General features: G+C 52.4%; 10 protein-coding genes and 1 non-coding gene across 11 annotated transcripts; 7 read left to right on the top strand and 4 right to left on the bottom strand.

Moving 5' to 3' along the window:
- Positions 1 to 27: 27 nt before the first annotated feature.
- On the bottom strand, positions 28 to 112 carry QC763_0079710. Its single transcript has one exon. It is a non-coding gene; the product is annotated as a tRNA-Thr (tRNA).
- A 393-nt stretch (positions 113 to 505) lies between these two features.
- On the top strand, positions 506 to 2,337 carry QC763_502330 (uncharacterized protein; the record flags this gene model as incomplete). Its single annotated transcript, XM_062912828.1, has 4 exons — positions 506 to 785; positions 854 to 1,042; positions 1,106 to 1,353; positions 1,407 to 2,337. Exons 1-4 carry the CDS (start codon positions 591 to 593, stop codon positions 2,335 to 2,337), a joined length of 1,563 nt encoding a protein of 520 aa, XP_062763808.1. The 5' UTR covers positions 506 to 590.
- A 635-nt stretch (positions 2,338 to 2,972) lies between these two features.
- On the top strand, positions 2,973 to 3,527 carry QC763_502340 (uncharacterized protein; the record flags this gene model as incomplete). The annotated part of the gene is made up of 1 exon (XM_062912829.1): positions 2,973 to 3,527. The coding sequence occupies one exon, from the start codon at positions 2,973 to 2,975 to the stop codon at positions 3,525 to 3,527; it is 555 nt and encodes a 184-aa protein (XP_062763807.1).
- A 329-nt stretch (positions 3,528 to 3,856) lies between these two features.
- Positions 3,857 to 5,190, bottom strand: QC763_502350 (uncharacterized protein; the record flags this gene model as incomplete). The annotated part of the gene is made up of 2 exons (XM_062912830.1): positions 3,857 to 5,027; positions 5,102 to 5,190. The coding sequence occupies 2 exons, from the start codon at positions 5,188 to 5,190 to the stop codon at positions 3,857 to 3,859; spliced, it is 1,260 nt and encodes a 419-aa protein (XP_062763806.1).
- Positions 5,191 to 6,869: 1,679 nt separating this feature from the next.
- QC763_0079670 (uncharacterized protein) lies at positions 6,870 to 7,445 on the top strand (the record flags this gene model as incomplete). The annotated part of the gene is made up of 2 exons (XM_062906085.1): positions 6,870 to 7,238; positions 7,312 to 7,445. The coding sequence occupies exons 1-2, from the start codon at positions 7,082 to 7,084 to the stop codon at positions 7,443 to 7,445; spliced, it is 291 nt and encodes a 96-aa protein (XP_062763805.1). The 5' UTR covers positions 6,870 to 7,081.
- A 736-nt stretch (positions 7,446 to 8,181) lies between these two features.
- Positions 8,182 to 8,970, top strand: QC763_502355 (uncharacterized protein; the record flags this gene model as incomplete). The annotated part of the gene is made up of 2 exons (XM_062912831.1): positions 8,182 to 8,206; positions 8,300 to 8,970. The coding sequence occupies 2 exons, from the start codon at positions 8,182 to 8,184 to the stop codon at positions 8,968 to 8,970; spliced, it is 696 nt and encodes a 231-aa protein (XP_062763804.1).
- Positions 8,971 to 9,132: 162 nt separating this feature from the next.
- QC763_502360 (uncharacterized protein) lies at positions 9,133 to 11,012 on the bottom strand. Its single transcript, XM_062912832.1, has 3 exons — positions 9,634 to 11,012; positions 9,382 to 9,564; positions 9,133 to 9,312 (listed from the first exon to the last, which is right to left on the bottom strand). Exons 1-3 carry the CDS (start codon positions 9,764 to 9,766, stop codon positions 9,308 to 9,310), a joined length of 321 nt encoding a protein of 106 aa, XP_062763803.1. The 5' UTR covers positions 9,767 to 11,012; the 3' UTR covers positions 9,133 to 9,307.
- QC763_502370 (uncharacterized protein) lies at positions 10,910 to 14,904 on the top strand (the record flags this gene model as incomplete). The annotated part of the gene is made up of 4 exons (XM_062912833.1): positions 10,910 to 12,855; positions 12,907 to 13,452; positions 13,524 to 14,027; positions 14,081 to 14,904. The coding sequence occupies exons 1-4, from the start codon at positions 12,531 to 12,533 to the stop codon at positions 14,902 to 14,904; spliced, it is 2,199 nt and encodes a 732-aa protein (XP_062763802.1). The 5' UTR covers positions 10,910 to 12,530.
- A 378-nt stretch (positions 14,905 to 15,282) lies between these two features.
- Positions 15,283 to 16,962, top strand: QC763_502380 (uncharacterized protein; the record flags this gene model as incomplete). The annotated part of the gene is made up of 3 exons (XM_062912834.1): positions 15,283 to 15,367; positions 15,431 to 15,793; positions 15,869 to 16,962. 3 exons carry the CDS (start codon positions 15,283 to 15,285, stop codon positions 16,849 to 16,851), a joined length of 1,431 nt encoding a protein of 476 aa, XP_062763801.1. The 3' UTR covers positions 16,852 to 16,962.
- A 148-nt stretch (positions 16,963 to 17,110) lies between these two features.
- QC763_502390 (uncharacterized protein) lies at positions 17,111 to 18,852 on the top strand. The gene is made up of 3 exons (XM_062912835.1): positions 17,111 to 17,501; positions 17,586 to 17,650; positions 17,730 to 18,852. The coding sequence occupies exons 1-3, from the start codon at positions 17,148 to 17,150 to the stop codon at positions 17,842 to 17,844; spliced, it is 534 nt and encodes a 177-aa protein (XP_062763800.1). The 5' UTR covers positions 17,111 to 17,147; the 3' UTR covers positions 17,845 to 18,852.
- Positions 18,853 to 20,161: 1,309 nt separating this feature from the next.
- On the bottom strand, positions 20,162 to 22,651 carry YVH1 (tyrosine protein phosphatase yvh1; the record flags this gene model as incomplete). The annotated part of the gene is made up of 3 exons (XM_062912836.1): positions 20,162 to 20,639; positions 20,805 to 22,488; positions 22,605 to 22,651. 2 exons carry the CDS (start codon positions 22,649 to 22,651, stop codon positions 21,402 to 21,404), a joined length of 1,134 nt encoding a protein of 377 aa, XP_062763799.1. The 3' UTR covers positions 20,162 to 20,639; positions 20,805 to 21,401.
- Positions 22,652 to 23,955: the final 1,304 nt, after the last annotated feature.

Raw genomic sequence — 23,955 nt, 5'->3', positions numbered from 1 at the left:
GAACTTGCCATCAACCGAGTTCTAGAGGCCCGTATAGCTCAGTGGTAGAGCGCATCACTCGTAAGCATTCTGTGACATGATGAGGTCCGCGGTTCAATCCCGCGTGGGGGCACATCTTTTTGGTTTTTTTTTTCCATCTTTATTAGATGGTCTTGCATACCATCTATTCTGAAGCTATTCCACACATAACATAGCATTTTGGGTTTTTTGCAGTCTGCCACAGTAAAACACCACTGAAACGTCTCATGCTGGAGTTGGGCTGACATGGTGATTGTTCGGTTCTGCTGGCCTTGTAATAGCTGAAGATGAGATGACCGGTCTACCGCGGTGTACATGAGGCTAAGAATTTGTCTTGAATCCGTAATACGACGCCATTCTGATGGTTCATCATTGGCAGGAATGTGGCTGCAGTTTGCCGGGACAATGCATGACACCATCGGCCGGTGAATTACAACATGAATTCGGAGATAAACCCCTCCCTGCTGCGAACCGGCAAGACTTGTATCTCATGCAAATGGCCCTGGTTTGGTACAAGACATTCTGGACTCATTAGATGCCTATATATATAAACACTTGACTCTCCGACTCTCATGTTAGCTCAAGCTGCGACTACTCTTCTTCATATTCCACTCTTCCACAAATCACAAGTTAGAATGTCGAACACAAACCAACAACCACCAGCCCCCAACAGGGCTCATCATGAGCTTGGGAACGGCAAGAAACACATCCTCATCAATGCTTTCGATATGAGCACTGTCGGGCACCTGTCTCCAGGACAATGGAAGGTGCGACGATAAACCCCTGTTATGCATGTACTGTGCGATTTGAACCACTGTACTGATAACTAAAACAGAATCCAGTTGACAAGTCGGCAACCAAGCGCAGGCTTGATTACTGGATTGAACTCGCCAAACTTCTTGAGAGGGGAGGGGTCAACGCTCTGTTCCTCGCCGACACATATGGTGGCTACGACACATACGAAGGGAGCGTTGACAATTGCATCAGGCGAGCGGCACAATGGCCAATAACCGACCCAACAATTGTCAGTCTTTCCCATTTCTTTTTTTTTATGGGATTGTGAACAATCCATTGACAGGATTTCCAGCCCATCTCAGCCATGGCAGCAGTGACCAAGAATTTGTCGTTTGCCATCACAGCCTCGACCAGTTTTGAGCCACCTTATCTTCTAGCCAAACGCTTTTCGACTCTGGATCACTTCACACAGGGTCGTATCGGTTGGAATATAGTGACGTCTTGGAAGAAGTCCGCCTTTAAGGCCATTGGCCTCGACAATCCTATTGAACACGACGAACGCTATCGTCAAGCAGATGAATATCTCCGCGTTCTTTACAAGTACGTCTTGTCTTCGGGTCGTGATAATTTGCCCAACCTAACACTGTCCACAGGCTATGGGAATCTTCGTGGTCCCCCACCGCCCTCTCCCCAGACCCAGACAACGACAGCTACGTCGACCCGGCCCAAGTGCGCACCATCAACCACAAAGGCAAATATTTCTCTCTCGACGCGAAGCATATCGTTGACCCCTCTCCTCAACGCACTCCCTTCCTCTTCCAAGCGGGCACCTCCTCGGCAGGCTCCGACTTTGCCGCCACCCACGCGGAAGCCATCTTTGTCTCTGGTCACTCACCCTCAGTCTTAAGGCCAAAGATCGACGCCATCCGCGCCTTGGCCGCCCAGAAGGGCCGTGATCCGAGATCCATCAAGGTATTCGCCACCTTCACGCCCATTGTTGCCGATACAGATGAGCTCGCCCAAGAGAAGTTGAAAGAACTCAAGAAGTATGCTTCCACCATTGGAGGTCTGGTGCTGGTGAGCGGCTGGACAGGAATCGACCTGTCAAAGCTACCGCTTGACAAGGAGATAAGCAAGGAGGATAGTGTCGAGGCACACAAGGTCACGAGCATTCTCGATAACTTCACCACGGCCAGCACGGAACACCCTAGATGGACGCCGAGGTTGGTGGCTGAACACGCGGCAATCGGCGGGCTTGGTCCGGTCAGCGTGGGAAGCCCGCAGACTGTTGCGGATGAGCTGGAACGGTGGGTCAAGGAGGCTGATGTGGACGGGTTTAACATTGGGTATGTGACCACACCGGGGACATTTGAAGAGGTGGTGGACTTGTTAATTCCCGAGCTGAGGAGGAGGGGGGTCTATCCTGAGCCGCCTGATCCGAGTGAGGAACCGGTGACGGCTAGGGAGAAGATTTATGGGAAGGGCCAAAATGGGTTAAGAGATGATCATGAGGGCAGTCGGTACAAGTACCACCTGTACCAGGAAGATCCGCCTTATAAGTCCGAGGAAGAGGGGCAGACTTGAGTGGAGGCCGTCAAACTCCCCAATGTGCCGCAACCAATTTCATTGCACCATTGTTTACTTTTTCACCTTTTGATTTTGCCGTTTCTAACTGAGTCTATCAAAGCGCAGGATCTGCTTTTGCTCATCGTGATACTTGACTGACAAGACCTGGTTGCCACCGACAACCTCCGATACCGGAAAAGCCCACATAGACCCTAACCCTTGCTTACCCCTGAACCCCTTTTCCAATGTTTTTTTTTTTGACCTCGGTATTCTGTTGGACAGTGTAAACATAAACAGATCAGCCAAGCGGTCTGGGTAGCAGCAAGACATCGTGTGGTACTTCATCAGGTGATTCTTGTTTTGACCAGATGCCTCTATTCCAATGTCGGTCAAGTCGGTCGGCGGAGCCTCGGAAGATTCCCACCCTGACTCATCCATTCACTTTTCAACCAACTGGCAACCACTACCTCGCTCATATGACAAAAAAAATTGATATTGACAACTACGCCCTTCGAAGACATCAGCACGCAAATTAAACTGTTCAAGGGTTCTTCCAGCACTTCCTCTCCTTCCGCAACCCATCTCAACTCCCTCCACAAATCCGTCCTCCAGAAACGCCGCCCTCACCACCAAACTCTTCCGTTGTTTCCAAAATGTCCCAAGCAGCCCTCACCTTCCGCCTCGCCACCCCAGAAGATGCGCCCCTCCTCCAGCCTCTCGTCCAATCCGCCTACCGCGGCGAGACAAGTCGCAAAGGCTGGACAACTGAGGCCGACCTCCTAGTCGGCACGCGCATCAACGTCGCCGGCATCGTCGAAAAGATCAACACCCCCCACAGCGCAGTCATCATGGCCTTCTCCCCAACCCTCGGAGACGCCCTCGTGGGCTGCTGCGAGGTGCTTCTCAAGCCGTCTCGGAAAATCGGGTATTTCGGCATGTTCGCCGTCGACCCCACTCTTCAGGCCGGGGGGATAGGGAGGCAGGTGCTGGCCAACGCAGAGCAGTATGCGAGGAGCCACGGGGCGGAGAAGATGGAGATGACGGTTATCTGGACAAGGAAGGAACTGATTGATTGGTACGTGAGGAGAGGGTACGCGGTGACGGAGGAGAGGAGGGAGTTTCCGCATGAGGAGCTGGCCAAGATGGATGGGGAGAATAGGGCGCTGGTGGAGGACTTGTGGTTCAAGGTGTTGGTGAAGGATTTGTGATTTTCGGGAACGGGAAAACGTTGGGAGGTGAGGATGCGCGGTGGCTTCACTGCTCTAAGGAGTTCAGTAGATACCAGGTTATGGAAGACGTCACTATTAGGAGTTAGATGAGCAGGCTGTTGGTCGAAGACAACAGAACTCGGGCTGGAATATTGAAAAAAAAAAGTACCTACAAGGGGCCATGTCTGATTGCCGTCTGTCTCAGATTGTTTGAAAGGATAACTCTATCCTCCTATAAAGCCTTGCTCTGCGAAAGTCTATGCCTGAGAAAAGGTGAAGAACCAAAAAAAACAAAAAGCTCGAATAACGAGGTATTAACCATGCTGACATCAAGCCCACCTTGCCCCGTGATACATCTGTGGGTTAAAGTAACTTGTCACAGCCAGCCCACCCTTTTTATACGCCGCAGTAACATATGTGTGCACTCCCGTCCCTACATCGAGCCCCTCTTCGGTAGCTAGTCCCTCTATCGCCTCCTTGTAACAGTCCACGAACCTTCTGCTCCCATTTTTCTCCATGAAGCTGGTCAGTCCACTCACAATCTGCCGATCGCTCTTTGAGTAGTGCCTCACGGGTATATAAACTTTCACATCTGGCACCGCCTCCTTTGGCCCAACATCAAAGTAGAAGAGGGTACCGGCGGTAGGGTGATCACGAAAAGGCAACTCTTCCTCCGTGTTCATATCTTTTGGCAGGCCCAAGACCCGGCACCAAAGCTCTTTCAATTGCCCCTCTTCCTTCTCCATTCCCCGGCGTCGGCCCCCGAGGGACATGACTCGCCTCACAAACTCGAACGAAGTCCTCGTGGACCGAGCATAGATCTTAAGACGGGATTCGGAGGCGTCGACACAGTCGATGCCAAGCATGATTGGCTTGATGGTTCGGCCGTCTTGGTCTTGCCGAAAGAATTGTTCGAGTTCATCGATGGCGGGGAGATGGGAGTGGTAACTGGAGGACCTGATCGCCGAAGAAATTTGCTCGGCTGCGCTGTTCGACGGGGTTGATACAGGGACAAAATAGCACTTGGTTGAATCTTGGCTAGTTTTCCGTGACAGTTCGAAGGCTAGAAAGAGAGACGATTGCTGGTGCGTGGCTTTTGTGGAGGCCAGGACAGGGTTTTGGGGGCCAAAAAAGCATGTGACAAAATGGTGGAACAGAGAGACGTCGAGCTCGGGTGTCGTTGACTGGAGCTGTGATAGGAGGGCGTAGGTCGCTGCTTGATTTAAAGGGTCAGATGGGTTGTTTGTAATAGGTGGGATAGCCTCGATGCTGTATCGGATCTCTGGCGGGTTGTCTCCTCGTCCCCACTTCCAACTGTACTCGATTGGGGTGAAGTCGTCAGTCATAAAGCTTTGCCACTCTGGGATTGGCGATGTTGGTTTTGGGCCAAGGCGAGGGGCGACGGTGTGGTAGAGAAAAGACAATGCCTCAGCTTGAGCATCGAGGGTGTATCCCGCTTTGGTGAGTAGCAGCATGAGATGGGAACCAATTTTCCTGGACCTTTTGCTAGTTAGCCAACACATACGACAGCTCAGTAGGCACAGAACGTGGAATTTGGCGTGGCCCTGACGTGCCACCAATACCTGTCTGAGACGTTATGGCGAAACCATTTGTCGTGTGACCTCAACCCCGAGCTCACAGTAGCGGCGCTAAGCTGGCCCATTATAGTGTTGGACTGGTAAACTTGAATTCTTTGGTGTCCCAATAGCAAGATGCTGAAGAAGTACTATTTTCACCAGGAACGAGGGAGAGCGAGGGCTCTTATAAGGTGTCCGTACCCCCCTTGAAAGGCCAGGCATGGTAAGATCGCCATGTACATGCGGTTGCTGCATGTAAGCATCGCGAAAAAAAAGGGAGGCATCCCTGGTTAGTTACTAGCTAGAATTTGCTGATAGTTAGTGTGACTTCATGATGGGATGATACCTTCTTTCAGAAACTCCGTGAGGTACAGCCTTATCAATGCTGCTATCAGAAGCCCCACCAATGTCCGTCAGCGTCAGGTTGCGGTGATGAAACCATGGCTGGGGTTATGACGGACAGCTAGCCCTCGTTAGACCTAGAGCCCCGCTATCACGAGATGTTCGAACAGGTAAAGGGAAAACAAGCAGTGCCAATGTAACTGATGGCGATATCGCACACCGCTTCGTCTGATATCGATGTAGCATGGGTCTGACTCTAGGTAGCCTGAGATACATGCTCCGTAGCTTTCAGTAAGAGATATCGTCTGAAATGGGAACGCGTAAAAGATAGTCGTAGTTGTGAGTTTGGTGGGCTGCCATTTGCGTTGGGATCAATCAAATGAATTTCTGGAGCAGCCCAGACTCTCAAAGGGGAACAGTTCTCAAGTGATGCCGAGGAAGGAGCAATTTCTAACGGACTAGACAAGAAGAAAGGCACACCACCAATAAAAAACCACCTATTGACATCTGCTTTTCAAACAACCGTTCATAGGTTTGGACTTGATCCACAGCAGCAGCTTCGGCTCTACACTGTAGCCGCCAAGACCGTACGCGACGAGCTCTCTACAATACCAAGCCTACTCCGACCGTACCAGACAGACTTTCATATGAATGGTTTTACTGGAGGTCGGGAAGATCATCTACTGGGAGTGTATGTCTCCTTTGTTGCACCGCAGCCTTCGTGAGCAATCCGGTTAACATTCGTCTAGGCGGGCGCTAAGCTTCCTATTTCATTCGGGGATCTGGCCGTAGAGGGCGCGTTCAAGCTGGACAAAACAGGATGGTCCGAGGAGTACAAAATGTACCATGAATGACGCCAAGGTCTTGAGAGTAAAACGTCAATGCCCAATCCCTTCACGGCTCCCATCTTTCAGGCTCCTACCACCGGGAAAAAGAGACTGGCGCCTGACACTTCGATGCTTGACGATCCCCTCCCCCTAAGCGGGAATGTACACAACCACCTGTTGGTTCAAAGGCAAACCACAACGGCAAGCGACTTTATCTGTCAGAGATCGAGATGGCAGTTGAGGAGCACCGGGAGGTGGGAGGCAGTTTCACTGCAAGGATTGCTGCCAAGGATGGCTCGGTCCTCAGGGCCGAGATCAAGATCTGCCATCCTTAGGCATTGTTGGACATGTACAAGATGCGGAATACTACATCGATATCTGGTGTGGATTTGCATGGCGGCCTGTAGCTGAATTGTAAGGCACAAAGTGGAGGTAATCCTGGGCTGTCACAGATACCGAAAAGATCAATGATCACCTGGGAATTGTGTTTAGGTAGCCAGAGGGGTAGAGAATCAAGCCAGTCCAATCATCCTCAAACCTCTGTTTCCGAAGTATTCAACTGAACATCATTGGTGTCTAACTGGAAGTCCATATGAAAGTATCACTTTGTACCTTCGCTATTTCGACAACAACAAGAGTCGCCAAGATGCATCCAATCCTCGCAACAGATCTCCTTGCTCTCTTATCTGCTTGTCAGGCCCTCAAACCCGCGTGCTCAGACGACACCAATGGTGGAGAGATGCGAGCCCACACATCAGCACCACAGCGTTCGAGTCGATGGCCAGGATCTTTCTCGGCGCCACTCTGAATGGGACACTGGAGCCCGACCAGTCCAACAAAAAAGTTCGTCGAGAGCGCCAAAGTCGCCTTCGACTACTTCTACTCAATCTTTTTCCAGCGGGACCCCAAGACGGTGACCTACAGCGGTCTCTGCTACGAAGTTTGGAATGCGTTCGCCCGTCCTTGTAAGTCTACGATGGTTTTCTTCGGTTTGGTTGCGCTCAGGGCTGACGTTTTGAACTCAGGATGAGAAGGAAGGTGACAGCAAGACATTTGTTCGAGAGCTGCGAAGCGCTGGTTTCTCCTTTGAATGCAGAACACAGACCCGTGACGAGAACAGCCCTATTTGCGAGGAATACAAAATGTACTATGATCACCGCAAGGAAATTTGAGAGGCGCAACCTGCATCTCTGCCGAGGGAGACTGCGAATGGTGATGCCTTCTGGAACGCGGGTGGTGGAGCTTGTTGTTATTCCAAAGGGTGTGCATGGTAGCGGAGTCCAGGTTGTGGAGGTAGTGATTGAGCCGGGTGTCGAATGCCCATCTTCCAGCCCTGGGGTCTCGATCAAGCAAGGAGGTGTCAATGGAGGTCTAGAATTGCCGGAGAGGTACTGGAGTGTACAGCTTCAAACGCTAGCTGGGCAAGAAGCCCCTTTTGTCTACACAGATTCAGGCAAATCATCCAAAGCAGGCCCGCTTCAGGTTTGTTGGCCCCGAGCTCATTTCGTTGCTTGTCTTGCCATCGCACTTGATGCCATATGATTTTCGAGGAAAGAGAAATTCATATAGTAGACAGCAAAGTTCTATTGCCAACGATATTTTGTTGCATTTTAGGGCTCCTAAGGGCGGCATGAACCCGACAGTTACCTCCCTACCCTCGCAATCTAGGCAGCGTTTGTGCCCTGCTAGGAGTTTGGACCAATCCTAGCTTTCCCCTGTCACTACAGTTCTTGCTTGACACTGGTGAAATAGAGAGCAACCGCCAAATCGGTCTTCTTGATCAGACCTTTCCCCTTGTTCCGCGCAGACTCCTTTCTCACTCGCAGAAGCCTGCTTTTTCTCCTGAGCGATCAAGCTATTACTCTTCCTGACTCTCTCAAGTCGATCACCATCCCCAATTCGATCATCATGGGTTGCCACGAGAATGTCAGCAATAAGTCGTTGTTGACCCCTTGCGAAATAGGTACTCATTCTCCTTTACCTTTCCCTCAAGAACTCAGCTAACTGTCGTTCTGTTCCCTCCCAGTCGATTATCGTTGTGTCAACACCAGTCACAACCACTCCCAGCCCCCTCCCTTCAACCTCTCCAAAGCCTACCGCGCCTCCGACTGGGCCAACGACAAGCCCCGCGTCGAGAATTATCTCCACACCAGCGACCTGACAGGTGCGACCAAAATGCTCAGGATCCACCACGATCCCAAGACCCAGTTCGCCCCCGATGCCTACGACTGGATCGTCAAGATGTACCCCAACCCCTACAAGCCCGCCGGCACAGTCTACAACTACCTCGCTAAAGTCCTCACGATCAACACCCCCGACGTCCAGGATTACAGCGGTTTCGAGGGGCTCCAGCTGAACCTCATGGTGGTCGCCGTCGCCCATGACTCCCCCGTCATCGAGGTCTACTACGAGATCTGTCGCCCGATGGAGAATCAAGCCAAGAGGGAGGAAATGCGGAAGCGCGGGCTTGCCTGGGCCAGACCTTTGATCACCGACGAGGCGATTGGGTGTTCCTGGCTGTCGATCACCGAGGAGAGGGAGTTTCTCGAGGTTCGTGCCGCCCACAAAGTCAGAATCACGGGCACGCCCGAGGGGGTTCACGCCTTGTTTTACGACATGTTGATCAAGGTTCGGGAGAGCAATGGGATGATCATCAAGATGGCCATTGAGCTGTCGAGGGAGTTCACCAAGGGTTGAGTTTGGAGCCCGAGGAAGAACGGGATGTAAGAATGAGGACCTGCATGTACAATACCACCTGAAACCTTTCCTGGGTGGGTACGGCAACTTGTATTCAAAGTCTTGGACTCGGGGACTACACATCCCGTCAAGAGATGTTTACAGAAGTCAGATACCTTATCACAATCAAACCCAGTACCAAACAACACAACAAAGGATCAGCCCAAGTTTGGAATTTTACTTGTTTGATTGCGCATGGCTAACACTACTCAAGATCTCGGTTTTACATGAGTCCATGATGCATCCCATGTCCCTACACCATCCTAGTGGAAGTCCATCTGTCACACGGCTCTCGCGCTTACTCTGTCCAGAGCATTATTGGTTAGCAAGATGGTCGACCTGGAGCGAGCAGAGAGCAAAGCAGTAACTTACGGAGCTCGAAGTGGCCGCCGTTGTTGGTGATGCGCTCGGCAAGGTTGACGTCATGCCAGTTGACATCGCCGTTCATGTTGGTGAGACCGGCACGGAGAATGGGAACGTTCTCGTCACCCTCCAGCTGGAAGGTGATACCCTCGGCGCTGGCGGCGAAGTCACCACCCTCCCATTCAAAGAGGCCTGCGGAGACAAACCGTCAGCAACTGATAAAAGGCAAGCTACATGGCCGGGAGACAGGATGGGACCTACCGTCGTTGTTGCCAAGGACGGTGTTGAGGTCGAGCTCAGCGTCAACCCACTCGCCCTCGCCGTTGTCGAGACGGGCACGGAGGATGTGGCCGTCATCGACGCGGATGTCCTGGGCAGAGAGATGGAAAGACATGGTGTCTGATGTGTGCTTGTTATGTTGGTGAAGAGTGTTGACTTGGTGAGTTGGTTTGGAGGTTGGAGATGTTGAGATGGAAGTTCTGGAAGAGTGGCAAGAGCGGGAAGGTATTTATGCTTGTTTCCTAGCTACCCTACCTGACCCAAGAGAGGGGGGGGGGGTCATCCCCACCGGGGCTCCATTCAGCGGTATGTGCCGCATATCCGAACGAGACCCGTGTCTTGTTCTTGCTCGCTGCGGAGGCCTCAGCTGGTTAACCTCCACCTTCCATTATTGCAGGCGGGTGTTGTTTGGAGAGAAATGGAAATCACGCGATGAATCGATGCCCTTGGCGAGGGGGTAAAGGGGGGGATGGCGGAGGAGGGGCGAGATGACATTGTGGAGCAGACAACAAATTGCTTGGCGGAGGGGTTCATAGTTTCATTGTCTGGAGAGATGGCAAGCGCTTGTCTAAGATATCCATCTCTTGGGCCGCATAAGAGGGGGGTGGCCAAGAGGGCACTGAAGAGACGCAGGCGAGAGACCACGCAAGCAGAGTGGCGCCATGGCTGTTGGAAGAAACGCAGTTGAGCTTCAGATATCCAATGGCGCCGGCGCGAGGGTTACGCTACGTCGTCTGGGCTGCGGGCTGGGCGGGAGTTGGCGGGAGGTGATGCAGTTCTGTGGATTCTGTGGGTTCTGAACGTTTTGTGGAGTTCCGAGTTCCGACTCAACCCTCAAGGTGCCCAACAAGGAGCCCGCTGCGGCCTGGACACGACCTCATCTCTAGGTATCCAGACATTCCCAAACATGGATTACGCGAGTTACTGGAAATGTTTGGTCATTTTCTCCCGCGCGGCTAGCCATCATGTCACCATGTCGTCTTCGTTTGGAAATCCCGGAATCTCAGTTGCGACACCTACTCATGTTGCTCGGCATCCAGCTCCGACAGGAAAAGGGGTTAACGGGGATGGCGGCCTCTCATCCACTTTGCTCCTCCCCATTGCATTCGTCGCGATATTGAGCTCGTCCTACCATGACGTCACAGCTAAATGTTTGCATTTGTCTCACGGGAAGCTGCAGATGCAAAGCCGTGGGGTCGTGAAGATGGTCGTTCTTGACACTCATGCCAGAAGCTCTCAGCCGGTCATCTCATGTTGACAAACCGCTGACCAACCGCTTTTTCAGTCCCGACAACTGCGAAAGCTGCCTAGACAGTCCTCCACCATGAGACTTCAGCCGCAGCCTTGTCGTCGCAAGCGGCGTTGTAGGACCGATACAGGCATTGACTGACTTGAGAGGTGTCGAGATCATATCATAAGGGGATACTTGTCTGATATTTATACTCGAAAACGCCTCTCATCTATTACTCCCTGCCCAGATCTTATTTGTCGTCCTCACGATAGTCACTTTCCTTCAGCATGTTTCGAGCCTTCTGATTCATGCACCTACGCTTGTATTCACAGCGACTTCAGATGCCAGTTGACTTCGGGAGATATTCAACGAGCTCAGAACATCCAGCAGCTTTATTGAGGCAAATATGATCCTGAAGTAATGGATACGGGGCACGGCGTTCGAATTGCCAGTAATCATGACTTGCGACACTAGCTATTCACATACACTTCATATCTCACCACCGGTAAATGTCAATTTCATTTCTTAAAGAAGCTCTTGCTTATCATGTTGACTGAACAAAAACAGTTCCCAGTTCGTGGTTTACGCATGGACCTTTATCAGCGGCGCGTGGATGATCAACCCAAGCTTGTTGATTTGAGCACCGTACGAAAATATGAACCAAAAGCTATAAACAGGGTGCTCAGCTAGCGCTGAGTGGATGATCTCGCTTGTACCCTTCTATATCGGGTGTCCTCTTCATGACAAGGTCTTGTGTTCCTAGAAATACAACTATGTCCCGACTTGGCTGGCACTTGGCTCTGCGGACGGACGGGATACCTAAACAATCCATAATAGTCCAGGCGGACCAACAACCGCCGTTACCTATTTGAATAGACCCAACTGGGTCAAGGCACACCTCATGAGCAGTTGCTCAATGCCTTGTTATGTGGCATACACCAGGGTAGTATTGCAATGAACCACCAAAACAGAGATCGACCCCCGCACTAACATTCGTCCTAGGCATACAAGAGTTCGGTGCTGAGCTCATACCTAACATGGTCATCAAGTACGTGAAGCAACATGCTGGGTTGGCATGGAGTCGGTTGCCGCTTGCAAAATAGGTGCTTGGCTCATCTCCTCTATTTCAATACCAAACGGCCGATTGCGTGCTGCCAAGGGGATCTGCGGGTAGCTTGAACTATCACGACAGCGTCATTGTTTGACTTGTCACCACCGAGCCTCGAGTCACAGATCCTGTGGCTGCAGTCTCCCAGACGGCAAGTGGGCTGATTGCTATGACAGTTTCGATCGTCTGTTGGGCCGTTACTAACACAAGCACCTCTCGGGTTCCCCACGGAACTTGTCGGCAGCATGGTGATACCGATACCTAGATGCTGTGCTGAAGCTGAAGCTACACAACCCTTTTGGTTGAAACGTGCAAGCCGCGCCCAATCTAGCGTCGGGTAGGTCAAGATCGAGATGATCAAACTTGTTCAGGCGCCTTCTGAGTCCTGACGGCTGTTACATATATATGATAGATCATGGCACTTGACTGGCAGCCATTGCTCCTCACCACGGAACACAACATCCTGCCAGTACAGCAGCTTCTCCATTCACCTGCTTCTCTGCAGCTGTCGCGCACATTCTGTGCATCTCCCGTCTCATCATGCACTTCCCCCAAGGCTGGAGCATCCTGCTGTGCCTTCTCGTGTCCGCAACATCAACCGCTGCTGCAAAGGCGGACCCGGCGTCTGGAGCTAAACGTTCCAAGGATGCCGAAAATGGCATTGTTCGCTTGCCGATGAGAAAACGAAGCCCCAGTCAACAGCAGTCCAGATCAAGCCGTGGGTTCTCTCATGCACAGCGCCTTCCGGCGCAATATACCTCCGACTACTACAGCACAAGCACAACATCCTCCGCCCCGCCTGCAGCTACACTTGCCCAGGCCAACCTGACCAGCATATTCAAGGAGATGGCCTATGGCATCAAGAGTGAGTCCGGCCTTCGTGAGAGGATATGGCACATGCTAACAAGCAAGGCAGTGTGGATTGGAGAACCTGCTCAGGCCGTGACCCTCGACTTCGATACTGGTTCTTCCGAAACATGGGTCAGTCCACACTGCACCATGGTTGGTTGGAATCCATCCTACGAGAAGCTCTGCCGGTCACTGGGCATGTATCTGCCACAGCAGTCGGAAACTGTGATCAGCATGAACAGGACCTTCCCATCCAAGTACATCACGTACGGCAGCGGGGAAACGCACATTGAATTCTACAAGGATGCCATCAGCTTCAACGGTGAGCGAGACCTCATCCAGCCGGTCGTTTTTCACTGTCCGCTATCACAGGCACTGACGAGCCAGACAGATCCATCCGAGTACTATGACGACGAAATGTTCTCGCTCAGGCAGCCGGTTCAGTTTGGAGTGGCGACGTGGTCGTCGGGCATGATCTCGGGCATTTTTGGAGTGGCATATGGAGAGGGATACAACCAAAACTACAGCGGCATAATCGATGCCATGTATTCACAGAATTTGATTCGAGACAAGGATTTCAGCTTCTCGCTTGGAAGCGTAGATGATGAAAATGGTAGGTTTCTCATTTCATCATCACATGTCTTTCGTTGCCGGCATTCTAACAGTTCGATTGTGTCACTCTAGGCGAGATTGTCTTTGGCGGTATCGACATGGCCAAATTCAGAGGGCCCCTCCACGGCGTTGAGATGGCAAGCCAGCTCAACCAGGAAGAGGATGGTTACTACCGGTACTGGATCAACCTCACCTACATCGGCGTCACCCAACCCGGGTCGTGCCTGTCCATGCCTGTGACCGAACACAGCTTCGAAGAACGCTTTCTCCCCGATACAGGCACCACCCTCACTTACGTGCCAAACCATGTATTCGAAAACATCAAAAGGTTCTTCCCAGACGCCGTGGACAATGCAACATACGGTACCATTGTCGATTGTTCCCACCTCCATGCCGAGGGGAGCGTTGATTTCGGCTTTGGGAACCAAACCATCCGTGTGCCCTACAAAGACTTTATTTTCCAGCTTGAACCAGGTGTGTTTGGTGACAACGAGGAAACCATCTGTCTCCTGGGCGTTGTCCCTTCCTGGGATCAGTTTTACATTCTTGGAGATACGTTCCTGCGGTCGGTATACGGTACGTCTGCCTCATTCCATCCGAGACTTGACAACCTCTGACGCAGCTCAAAGCTCTTTTCCGACAGAAGGAGCACAAGATCTACTTTGCTCAATACCAAAACTGCGGCACCAACATCATATCGACCCATGGCATCGGCCAGTTTCATGGCGATTGTGAAGAGGGGTCCGACGCGCCCTCTTCGGCCGACGACGACTCGAAACATGGGGAGCTCTCCTCAACCTCCTCAGAAAGCTGGGTGATGACACCAGCCTCGAGCTCTTCTTCCTCGTATTCAGCCTCGAAATGCACCTCGTACTCTACTGGCGCCTACTCGGCTGTCCCCACTTCCACCAGCAGCTACGACCCCTGGACCGAGGAACCTTGGGGAACCACCACCACCATGATTTGGGACACCGCCAGCAGCACCTCAGATATCTCCTGGGAAAGCTCCACCACCACAGATGATTCGTGGTCTTGGACGACGGATGATTCTTGGTCCTGGACAGACAGCCTCTCCACCTCCCTAGTCAGCATCGAGTCCGACTTGACCGGCACAGACTGGGATTGGACCACCACTCCCATTTCCATGGAATCGATGCCGACAATTGGCACCGAGGATTGGACATCGTTTGATTTCGAGACGTGGACGGACGAGGACAAGAAAGTGCATGTGACGGGAAAACCTGTCTTGGGTCAGGGCGGTATCCCAACAGTGAGCCCGACTTTAAGACGGCGCGGGAAGAAGGGAAGAGTCGACCGGTCCTCCCCGACAGATGCGGCGGCCATGAAGCCGGCGATGACGGTCAGCACGGGGCCGAAGGAGACATTGGTGATTGATCCTGGAAATGGCAAGGAAAAAGTGACGGTGGTTGGTGGTGCTGTGCAAGGTCAGTAGCCAGGGTTGAGTTTAATCACAGGAACGGGGAGAGTAAGATAGAGTTAGAGAGTCAAAATAGAGAAAAGGACTTTGCCCCGGAACAATTGATAGGTACCTTGGACAATCCAAGCACGGCTGTGACATATTGTTTTTTGTTTTGGCTATGGAAAAGAAAGAGGGTTAGGGGACTTGTAACTGACGTCACATGATGTTGGCGCCTAAATTATGGCAGAACCAAGTCAATTAACGCGTCCAAGACACGAAAACTCGAGACTCCAAACGCACGATAAGGCAACCTGGCAACCTGGCAACCTGGCAACCATTTCCCAAACACACATAGACAACCACATGTAATTTGACATCTCCCACATCTCGAAACACTACCAATTGCCCGCCATGCCGGCAAAGCTCAATGTTGAGACTCTCCAATCAGTCTTCCAAACGCGACCAGACATCCTCGCGGGCATCCAGGAAGCCGCCGGTATGCCATGTCGTGCACCCCGTGATGTCGGCCCAGGGAGAATACTGACGAGCAAAACACCAGACACTCCAGCGCGTGTCGGACTGTTCAACGAGATCGCCAGCTTTGTATACGAGCGCATTGCCACGGCCTCCGACCATGGCTCTACACAAGACGACGACGGCCCGGCCGCCAAACGAAGACGGGTCGATATCGCACAAGTACAGCCGTCGCAACAGACACTGTCGAACGGGAGTACGGCGGGAGGAGGTGTAAGTCTTGACGCAGCTACCTCAGAACAGGTGCTGCTCGAGGTCAAGGATATTTCCGCATCGGCGCCACAGCGCAAAAAGTACGATGTGTGCTTCACCAAGAACTTTTTGTACGCAAGGGTGTCCGGCAGCTCTACGCCTGTGCAGGGGATCGTGTACCCATGGAAGGAGATTGGTACGTTGCGTTCTCTGTCCTCGGTCTGTCTTTGCTGGGCAATTACTGATTTTTGTGATTTTCACCGCCGTACAGAGCACATCTTCTATCTCCCAGTCCCCGAAAAGTCCACAGTTCAACACAACTACGTCGTCCTCCCCCGCAACAGCTACCTTCCTACTCGAACGGCCAAACCCGCCGCGGGTGCTGCGCCAACGAGTCCAACCGCTCTCGAACCGTTCGTCTTCACTGTCCCCGGGGCAGCTCCAAAGCCAGGCTCGATCGGGGGCGCCTCCGCCAAGACGGCAGAAGCCGTGTCGGACAGTTACAGTACACTGTTCCACTGGGCGCTGGCAACTTCTCTCAAATCCGCAGGGAACCACTCCTGCAGCATTGTTGCGTCGGACCCAAAACTTTTCCACTCGGTAACGAGGCAAGCCCATCGCCCCACGGAAAAGGCGGTACACGTCAAGGCCTTCAGGGGGAGCAAAGATGGGTACCTGTTCTTCTTGCCGACGGGGATACTGTGGGGGTTCAAGAAGCCGATTGTGTTCTTGCCCCTGGATAGGATCGCGGCGTTGAGCTTCACTTCGGTGCTGGCGAGGACGTTCAACATTGTGGTTGAGCTCGACGTGGACGAGTCGGGCAATGTGGAGAAGGAGATTGAGTTTGGCATGCTGGACAAGGAGGACTTTGAGGGGATCAATGCCAATTACGTGCAACGGCACGGTCTGGCGGATAAGAGCATGGCTGAAAAGCGCAAGGCCAAGAGGGAGCTGGCCGAGAATAATAAAACCACTGGTGGGGAGGATGATGCTAATGGAACCGGGGAAGGGGAGGCCGAGAATGCGCAGACTGCGGGCATGACAGAGCTGGAAAAGGCACAGTGGGAGGCAGAGCAGCAGTTACAGGATGAAGAAGATGAAGACGAAGAGGATTATGATCCTGGGAGTGAGGGTGAAAGCGAAGGAAGTGGGACATCGAGTGAAGAGGAAGACGATGATGAAGATGCAGAAGGCGGCGAGGATGATGATGATGATGAGAATGACTTGGATGGGGAGGGCATGGATGAGGATTAATGGTTGGATACTTGGCTGGCCCTGAGATTCGTTTGCTTCATGAAGATAGACCCGAGTCCATACAAAAACATAGACAATCTCTCATGAAGACGTCCGTCTGGTCAGGGGCAGACAACATTTCGAAAACACAGTGCCGCGTACTGTGTAAACACAGTGTTTTTAAGGCTTAGGCTGGAGGAAGCTACCCCGCGGCCGCCTTGCCTGGGGCTTGTCGCATCGACAGCTCAGCATTATTTGGAATCACGACATCAACAAACAACTCTCTCTTTCTCTCTCTCTGTCTCGGATGCCCGAAGATGGCGTTTTCAAACGAGTACACACACCGCAAGGTTGCCGAGACCTCGGCTAAGTCATGCGAGATTTGCTACAAGCCCAGCTCCAGTGTCCTGATCACATCGGACAACAAAGACTGGTTCTACGTCTGTCCTTCTCATCTCAAAGACACAGGCTTCTGCACCCCCAAGATCGACCATGCCGCCATCGAAGCGCGCAAGAAGAAGGAGCTGGAAGACGAGATTGAGCGGGTGAAGAAGGAGTACGAAGAGAAACAGAAGAAGAAGAAGGAAAAGGCAGAGAAGAAGGACGACAAGGACGAGAAGGATGACACCAAAAAGACAGATGACAAGGACAAGGACAAGGCGGCAGCAACGGTTAGATCCGCCGACTCTCCCGCCTCCTCCTCCCTCCTCCCGCTGGCGGTGTCGTGTCGTGTGCCTGTGCTAACGGTCTTGCAGAAAAAAGAGGAAACATCAGTTTCACCAGCCGAGGAGGAAGAGCCTCGCGTGTTTGAACTCAAACCGTCAGTTTCCCTCCATGCTTTGCTTCCGTGAACCTTTTCTGGGCGAATCAGGGCCGGGTGCTGACCAAGTTTTCTGCAGCACCTTTTTCCAACAGCGGCTGTTCAAGAAGAGGCAAGCCGAGATCGCCAAACGGAACCGAGAAAGACTGCGCGATCCAAACTATTTCCCTTCGGTGCCCAAGAACTTGCCTTGATATTGCTGCTTGGTCCGCTGCAATCTCCGACGGCGAATATGCAAAAGATGATCATTGTCCTACACATGTAGGTGTCTGTGTATCTTCAGGGCCGACGATACCCACCTCAACCACAACCACAAATCTTGGTTCATTGTTGCGCGGAGAAAACGGTGCTGGATGATGGATTCAAGTTCGCACTCCTGGACCACTCAGAGACGTGGTTCCCAGAAGGGTAACAATTCCCACTCGGCAAAGAGGAGGGGGGCAAGCAGGGGTTTTGAGAGAAGAAAAAGGTTACCGAACCGAGTGCCCTGCGGCGCAGCAAAAGAGAGAGGCCACCACCGTTTTGCCTAACTGTTGTTGGCAGTTGTTGCTGCTGCAACTCATATCCCGCACACCGTTTTTGGGTCGTGCAGCCATCCAAGCAGGTGGGGTGTGTGAGCTAATGCAGCCCTCCTTCTTCGTAGGGCAGGATAGGGCAGGATAGGGCAGGCAAAAGAATGCCAGGGTTTGCTGCACAGGGCGAGTAGAAAGTAGGGGGGGTGCCAACAGCGAGGAGCATGCAGAGAGTTGATGGGTTAGGGTTACACGGATTAAATCGAGACGTTTTTCTCGAACCACCAACCACGCAACATACATATATACCGAATACCCTGTCCCATGGCACTTGTGCGAGCGGTTCAGCCCTTTTTACACCATCGCGTAGGGGCCGAATGCGAGGTGCTTCTCTCGCAGGCCTCTTGGGGACCGAGACGAGAGCAACAACGACAGCAACGAAAAGGTTCAGGCACTGACTGACTGGCATTCTTGGTGGGGGCCATCCTGGGGAGAATTGATTGTTTCTGCCGAGTTTTGGGTAACCCTGTTGGCGATCCCCCAGTCTTATCTGATTTTGTTTTCCCCCTGCTTATATGCAAATAGTATACTTTGCCGTGCCCCTCCGCCTTTTTCATGTTTCCTTGGACGTGGGGTTTCTCTTTGCTGAGTCAAGTTGCTGCTGCGCCGTTGGCCTGCTTCTTCTTCCTTCCCTCCATCATCACCACAGATCCTACGACAGTAGCATTCGGTTCCACACAAAGAAAAAAGAGCTAGCTAAACGGGCTGTGCCGTCACCTTGGCCTGGGGCGATCGCGAGGCCTTGTGGACGGTGGAGACTGGGGTGGGAAGAAGGTGGTTATCACTGGTCGGTTGAAAGGGTATGAATCGTCGCATTGCTCCTACATGGCTCCCTCCCAAGGCATACCCGAGCTGGAGGAGGATCATTAGTAGGTTAGGTATTAATGCCATGTCAGACGGTTGTGGATCTACCTACCTAGTCAGAGAAGCACAGGATCAAAACTGCGTCGAACTGGGGAGAGGGCGGGGGGTACGATCGACGACGGGGCGGGAGGTTTGAGGCATGGAGGACCACGGGAGCGGAACATCCTTCCGTTCGGTGCAGCAAGTAGGAAGGCAGAAGCGACATTTTTCCTCTCATATATTTTGTGCAGAGTGCAGGACCAACGGCATGACGCCGCGATAAACGGACCGGGGGGTGGATGTGGGAGTACAACATGACATGTATTGGAAATCCTACGCCAAGAAAGACGGCCTTCACCTGCATCTGGGGGATTGTTTTTTTTTTTTTTTTTTTTTTTTTTTTTGGGGGGGGGGAGGGAGGAATGGGGGAATGCAAGAGACCATCTTGTGAGAGTTGCTCGGTCAGTGGTAGGGAAGCTCGAAAATGAGCATTTTCAAGGGATCATCTAACCTATTAACCAGAAACCCGGACCGAGGAGCTTCATTTTCCTCACTGATCGATGAGAGAGGCTGCTACCTAGCGTGCTTTTTGCCCCATATAAAACGGCTTATACAACCACCGTCTTACGCTGACCCTGGCCCAAGGTAGGTTGGTACTTACTCACCAAATCCCAACGTATGTACCTCTTTTCTTCTTGTTTAATCTCGTGCCGTGCTAGCTATCTATCCGAAAGCTGATTATGTGTTGCCGTCGCATTCAACAAAACAAATCCCGGGCCGGTCTCTTGGCTGATTCTAGGTATGTGTGAAACTGAAGAACTGTGCATGAAGAGGGAGGAAGTGGTGATGGTGTGGTGATACAAAGCCCCAAAACTAACGACTTTATCCAAGGGCGCGCAGGGGGGGGATAAAGGTCAGGGTCAGGGATCTTGATAAATTCTAGAACCCAAACTCCTTGTCTAGGCAGGTACATACATCACATATATTCCACTCTGTAGGGATGGAAATATCTGCTTCTTACATTATCTCTGCTGCTGCTACTGCTGCCGGCAACCCAAGTCATCAGCTGGTTCATGGCTTCTGGTCTTGAAGCAGCCTAGTGCTTACCCTCGATCGATTTCATCAAACCTTGCTCTCTGCCCACCTCCCCCTCTCACATCACACAATATCTTGCATCTCCGTTGCCAAAATGTGACTTGTCATCTTCTAATATGATCAGGTGGTATCAACGACAGGCTTTTTTTTTTTTTCCACGCACGTCAAACCGCAACGGCTATGATCAGTCTCACCCACCCCTTTTCCTTTTGTTCTAGGGTATTATCATGGAAGAGGATGAACGGGTGGGACGGGTACCGAGGTGAATGGGTGATGGGTGATCGGCGGGAGCCAAAAGAACAAGAAGTCGTCATAGAAACCAAGAAAGATCCGAGTTGTCATGCATATGAGACAACAAGTGTGGAAGCCTCGGACCGGTAAGGTTCACTCAATCAAAATGGCGACATGCTCGGGAGGAAACGTGATCTGGGCTGACATGTTGAACCGTGAACCCGCCTACCCGGCGCGGGAAGCCAGCACTTGTTTTCCGTCAGCAACCATTCTGACTGAGATCGGATGACCGTTGCGTGGTGAGCGGTGGTGTGCATAAGGCAAACATACGACGAGCTGACTCGATTCTGGAGATGATGCAGACAAGCAACAAGAAGCATGGAGACCATGATCATGCAATGTGAGCGGCTTACAAGTGACGACGCCATGACATAAATACCATGACCCTGCTTTACCAAACCAGGTTTGGCATCTCCATCATGAGCAGAGCCGCAAAGTTAGCCATCTGCCTAGAACCAAGGCTGTGAAGGCTATACTGCGAAAATCAAACAGACTAGTTCAATATTTCTGGAGTGCCGCTCCGCTCCTATCCCGAGTGAGAAGAATCAGAGGAAACAGCACATGCAAGGTGGTCAACACAGACCATCAAATGCAACCCCCCACATGATATCAACCCCTTTCTTCCACATCACCACTGCACCCTCTTCCACAATGAACTCGGTTACACCAGTGCCTCGTTCCCCCCACGGCAAATGCTCGTCTACTGAAACAGATATCGTCTACCGTCACAATAGACTCAGCTGGTGCACTTACCCACGGGTCGGACAATGTGTGTGTGTGTGTGTCTGTGTGCATGTGTGTTTGTTCATCTGCCACCCGTGCATGCCGTCTCGCACTACCAAAATTGCAACATATCCCTCGGATCATCCGAACCGCGGATTTTGTGATGCGATGGTGTGCTTGGCGGTGTGCCTTGACCTGGTGGGAGGTAACTAGATCAGAGGAGATTCTCAAAGGTTCTCTGCCCTCTGCCCCGGAGGCATCCGTATTCCCAGCGCAGCCATCCGGCTCGCTATCTCGTTCGCTCCGGCCGTGCCATTCTTCCCTGCGCCCATCACGGCGACCTTGTCAACCTTGCTCTGCTGCAGGGAAAAGGCCGGGGCTACCCAATCCCCGCAGCTGCACTTGAAACCCCTCCAGGAATACCTCCCCACTGATGACCCGCACTTTGGATGCGGGCAGTTGAGCCTCCCTTCCAGTTCCCCCAGCTCAAGTGTATCCCTCATCCATGACAAGGCCTCCACAAAGTAGTGCGGGCAATCCTCCTTGGCCTTATTCCCCCTGCCCTGATGCGGCACAACAAACGGCTCCGTCGCCAGCCTCCTCCGACACTTCTTACATCTCAACTCAAACGCCCCCCCTCCTCCCTCTTCGTCTTGTTTCTGTTGCTCCTTTTCAGCCTCCTCGTCCTCAAACCGGATCCAATCCGGCGCCCTCCCCACCGCCGCGGCCGTCTCCACTTCCTTCTTATACAACCACCTCTGATACTTGACCTCCTTCTCCACCGCATCATCACTCCCGGCCGGACACCCCATCTCAACCCACAGCTCCAACTGCTCCATAAACCCCTCGTTCGGCTCAGCAATCGGCCGCGTCCCCCTCACCCACTGCACCGCCTTTGCGACCGCCTCCTTGGCATCAACCGCCCCGTTCCCAAGCCCAAACCGATGTGGATGTTTCCATAGCAAATACGCCACTATGGCCGTGACAGACCTGGATTTCCCCATGGCGCAGTGAACCAGCACCGCTCCCTTTGCCGCCTCTTCTTCTTCTTCTTCTTGTTGTTGTTGTTCTTGTTGGTCTTGCTGCTTCTCCTCGGTGTAGTCGTGTCCGTATAACCCCCGCTGGATAAACCTCACCATCTTGGGCAGATGCACCAGGATATCCTGGTCGTCCATGTCGTCAATGTCGATGGACATGTGCTGCAGGGGTCGGTAGGCTTCATTTTGGAGGCTGTCGAGCGAGTATTTGATGACGGAGAGGACGTGGGTGATTTTGTGCTCGGTGATGACGCGGGGGCGTGTGACGCCGAAGATGCTGTCGAGGCCGAGAACGTCAGTCTGTGAATTCCAAACACACACACACATAGTGAGAGAGAGAGTGAGAGAGAGAGAGAGAGAGAGAGAGAGAGAGAGACAAAAGGAAAGGTTTACCCTCCCACAAACAGCTCTTCCGAGCCGTTTATCCTGCTCAGTACCATGTGTCGTCGCTTTCTGTTGTCGATATGTTTAGTTGATGCGGCGCAAAGTTATTTTTATGACAACAAAGACCAATTCGGCGTGTGATTGTGATTGCTGTATCGATGTGGTTTGTTTGCTATATTGGTAGATAGCGGTTTCGGGTGGATCGATCGTGGATTTTTCTGCCCCGCAGTCGTCAGTTCATTCACTGAAGGGAAAAATGCGGGGCAGGCCGCAAAACTGACAGCCCCAAAGCGGCGGACAGCGGCGGCGGCGCCTGGTAAGGTTTAGCGGCCCCCTCTCGGCACCACCTCTTCTGGACCCCTGAAAAGTTCCAAAGTGGGCCCCCTCACAAATCCTCCCGTTTCCGCTTCTTCTTTTCCGAAGTGATGATAGAGAGAACAGTGGATCATGAATTACTTTTTGAACTCTTCGTAATAAGAGATAAAAGACCAACCGTATGTACGATATACAACCCAGCCACTGACAACACCTATCTCCTTCGCCCCTGGTATCGATCCTCACGCTTTTCCCCATCAATGCTGCCAAGAACAAAATGTACGTGATGGTAAATGCTTGATCAAATGACAAAAATGACAAAATGCCCTTCCGCCCAAATGTACTCGTGATAAACAACATCCCCCTTCCACTCCCACCATGCGCCAAGACAGACAGCCAGCCAGGCTTGAAGAGAGAAAAAAAGTGTAAAAAGCAGAAAACTGGACATGAGATTCATTTGTCGTCATCACGTAAAACTGCCTGTCCTCGGCTCGTCGTAACCGCCCCCCCTCCCTTCCTTCTGCCAAGAGTGGTGTGAAGCCCTGCATAGCCCTCTGGCCAAGGTTCAACCAGACCGTTGGGGTCGGAAAAAACAAGGCCTGACGACAGCATCCAGCCATCTGCAAGAGAAGCTGCCATGCAGACGCTGGTCAACGTGCCATTGGTAAACAAGAGGGTGGTGGTGGTGGTGGTGGTGTGGGGCCCTGCTCGTGAGCGATATCTGGAAGCCATACATACAGAGAGGAGGGCTGACAGCCTGCATGTTTGCCGTGTTTTGGCCCGGTTTGACGTTTGAGGTGCGCCGTATCTGCCCTCCTTTCATCTGAACAATTTAACCCAAACAGGCCCCGTTCTGCGAAGGTCCCGCTCCATGCTGCCCCGACTTGGCGCAGAAGAAGAGAGGTCCGCCACACCGCGTGTCCTGAATGGAAAACCCGAAGTGCGTCCGACCTTGACCCTGACGCCCCTAGGTGGTAAAAAAGGGCCTTCTGAAGCTGTCACTGGTCGACCCGGCCCATCAGAGATTTTCCCGGCCCGGCAATCT

Source organism: Podospora pseudopauciseta, assembly GCF_035222475.1.
Source record: "Podospora pseudopauciseta strain CBS 411.78 chromosome 5 map unlocalized CBS411.78m_5.2, whole genome shotgun sequence".
NCBI lineage: Eukaryota > Fungi > Ascomycota > Sordariomycetes > Sordariales > Podosporaceae > Podospora > Podospora pseudopauciseta.
Note: the sequence above shows the minus strand (reverse complement) of the source record. Positions and strands in the feature narration are given on the sequence as shown.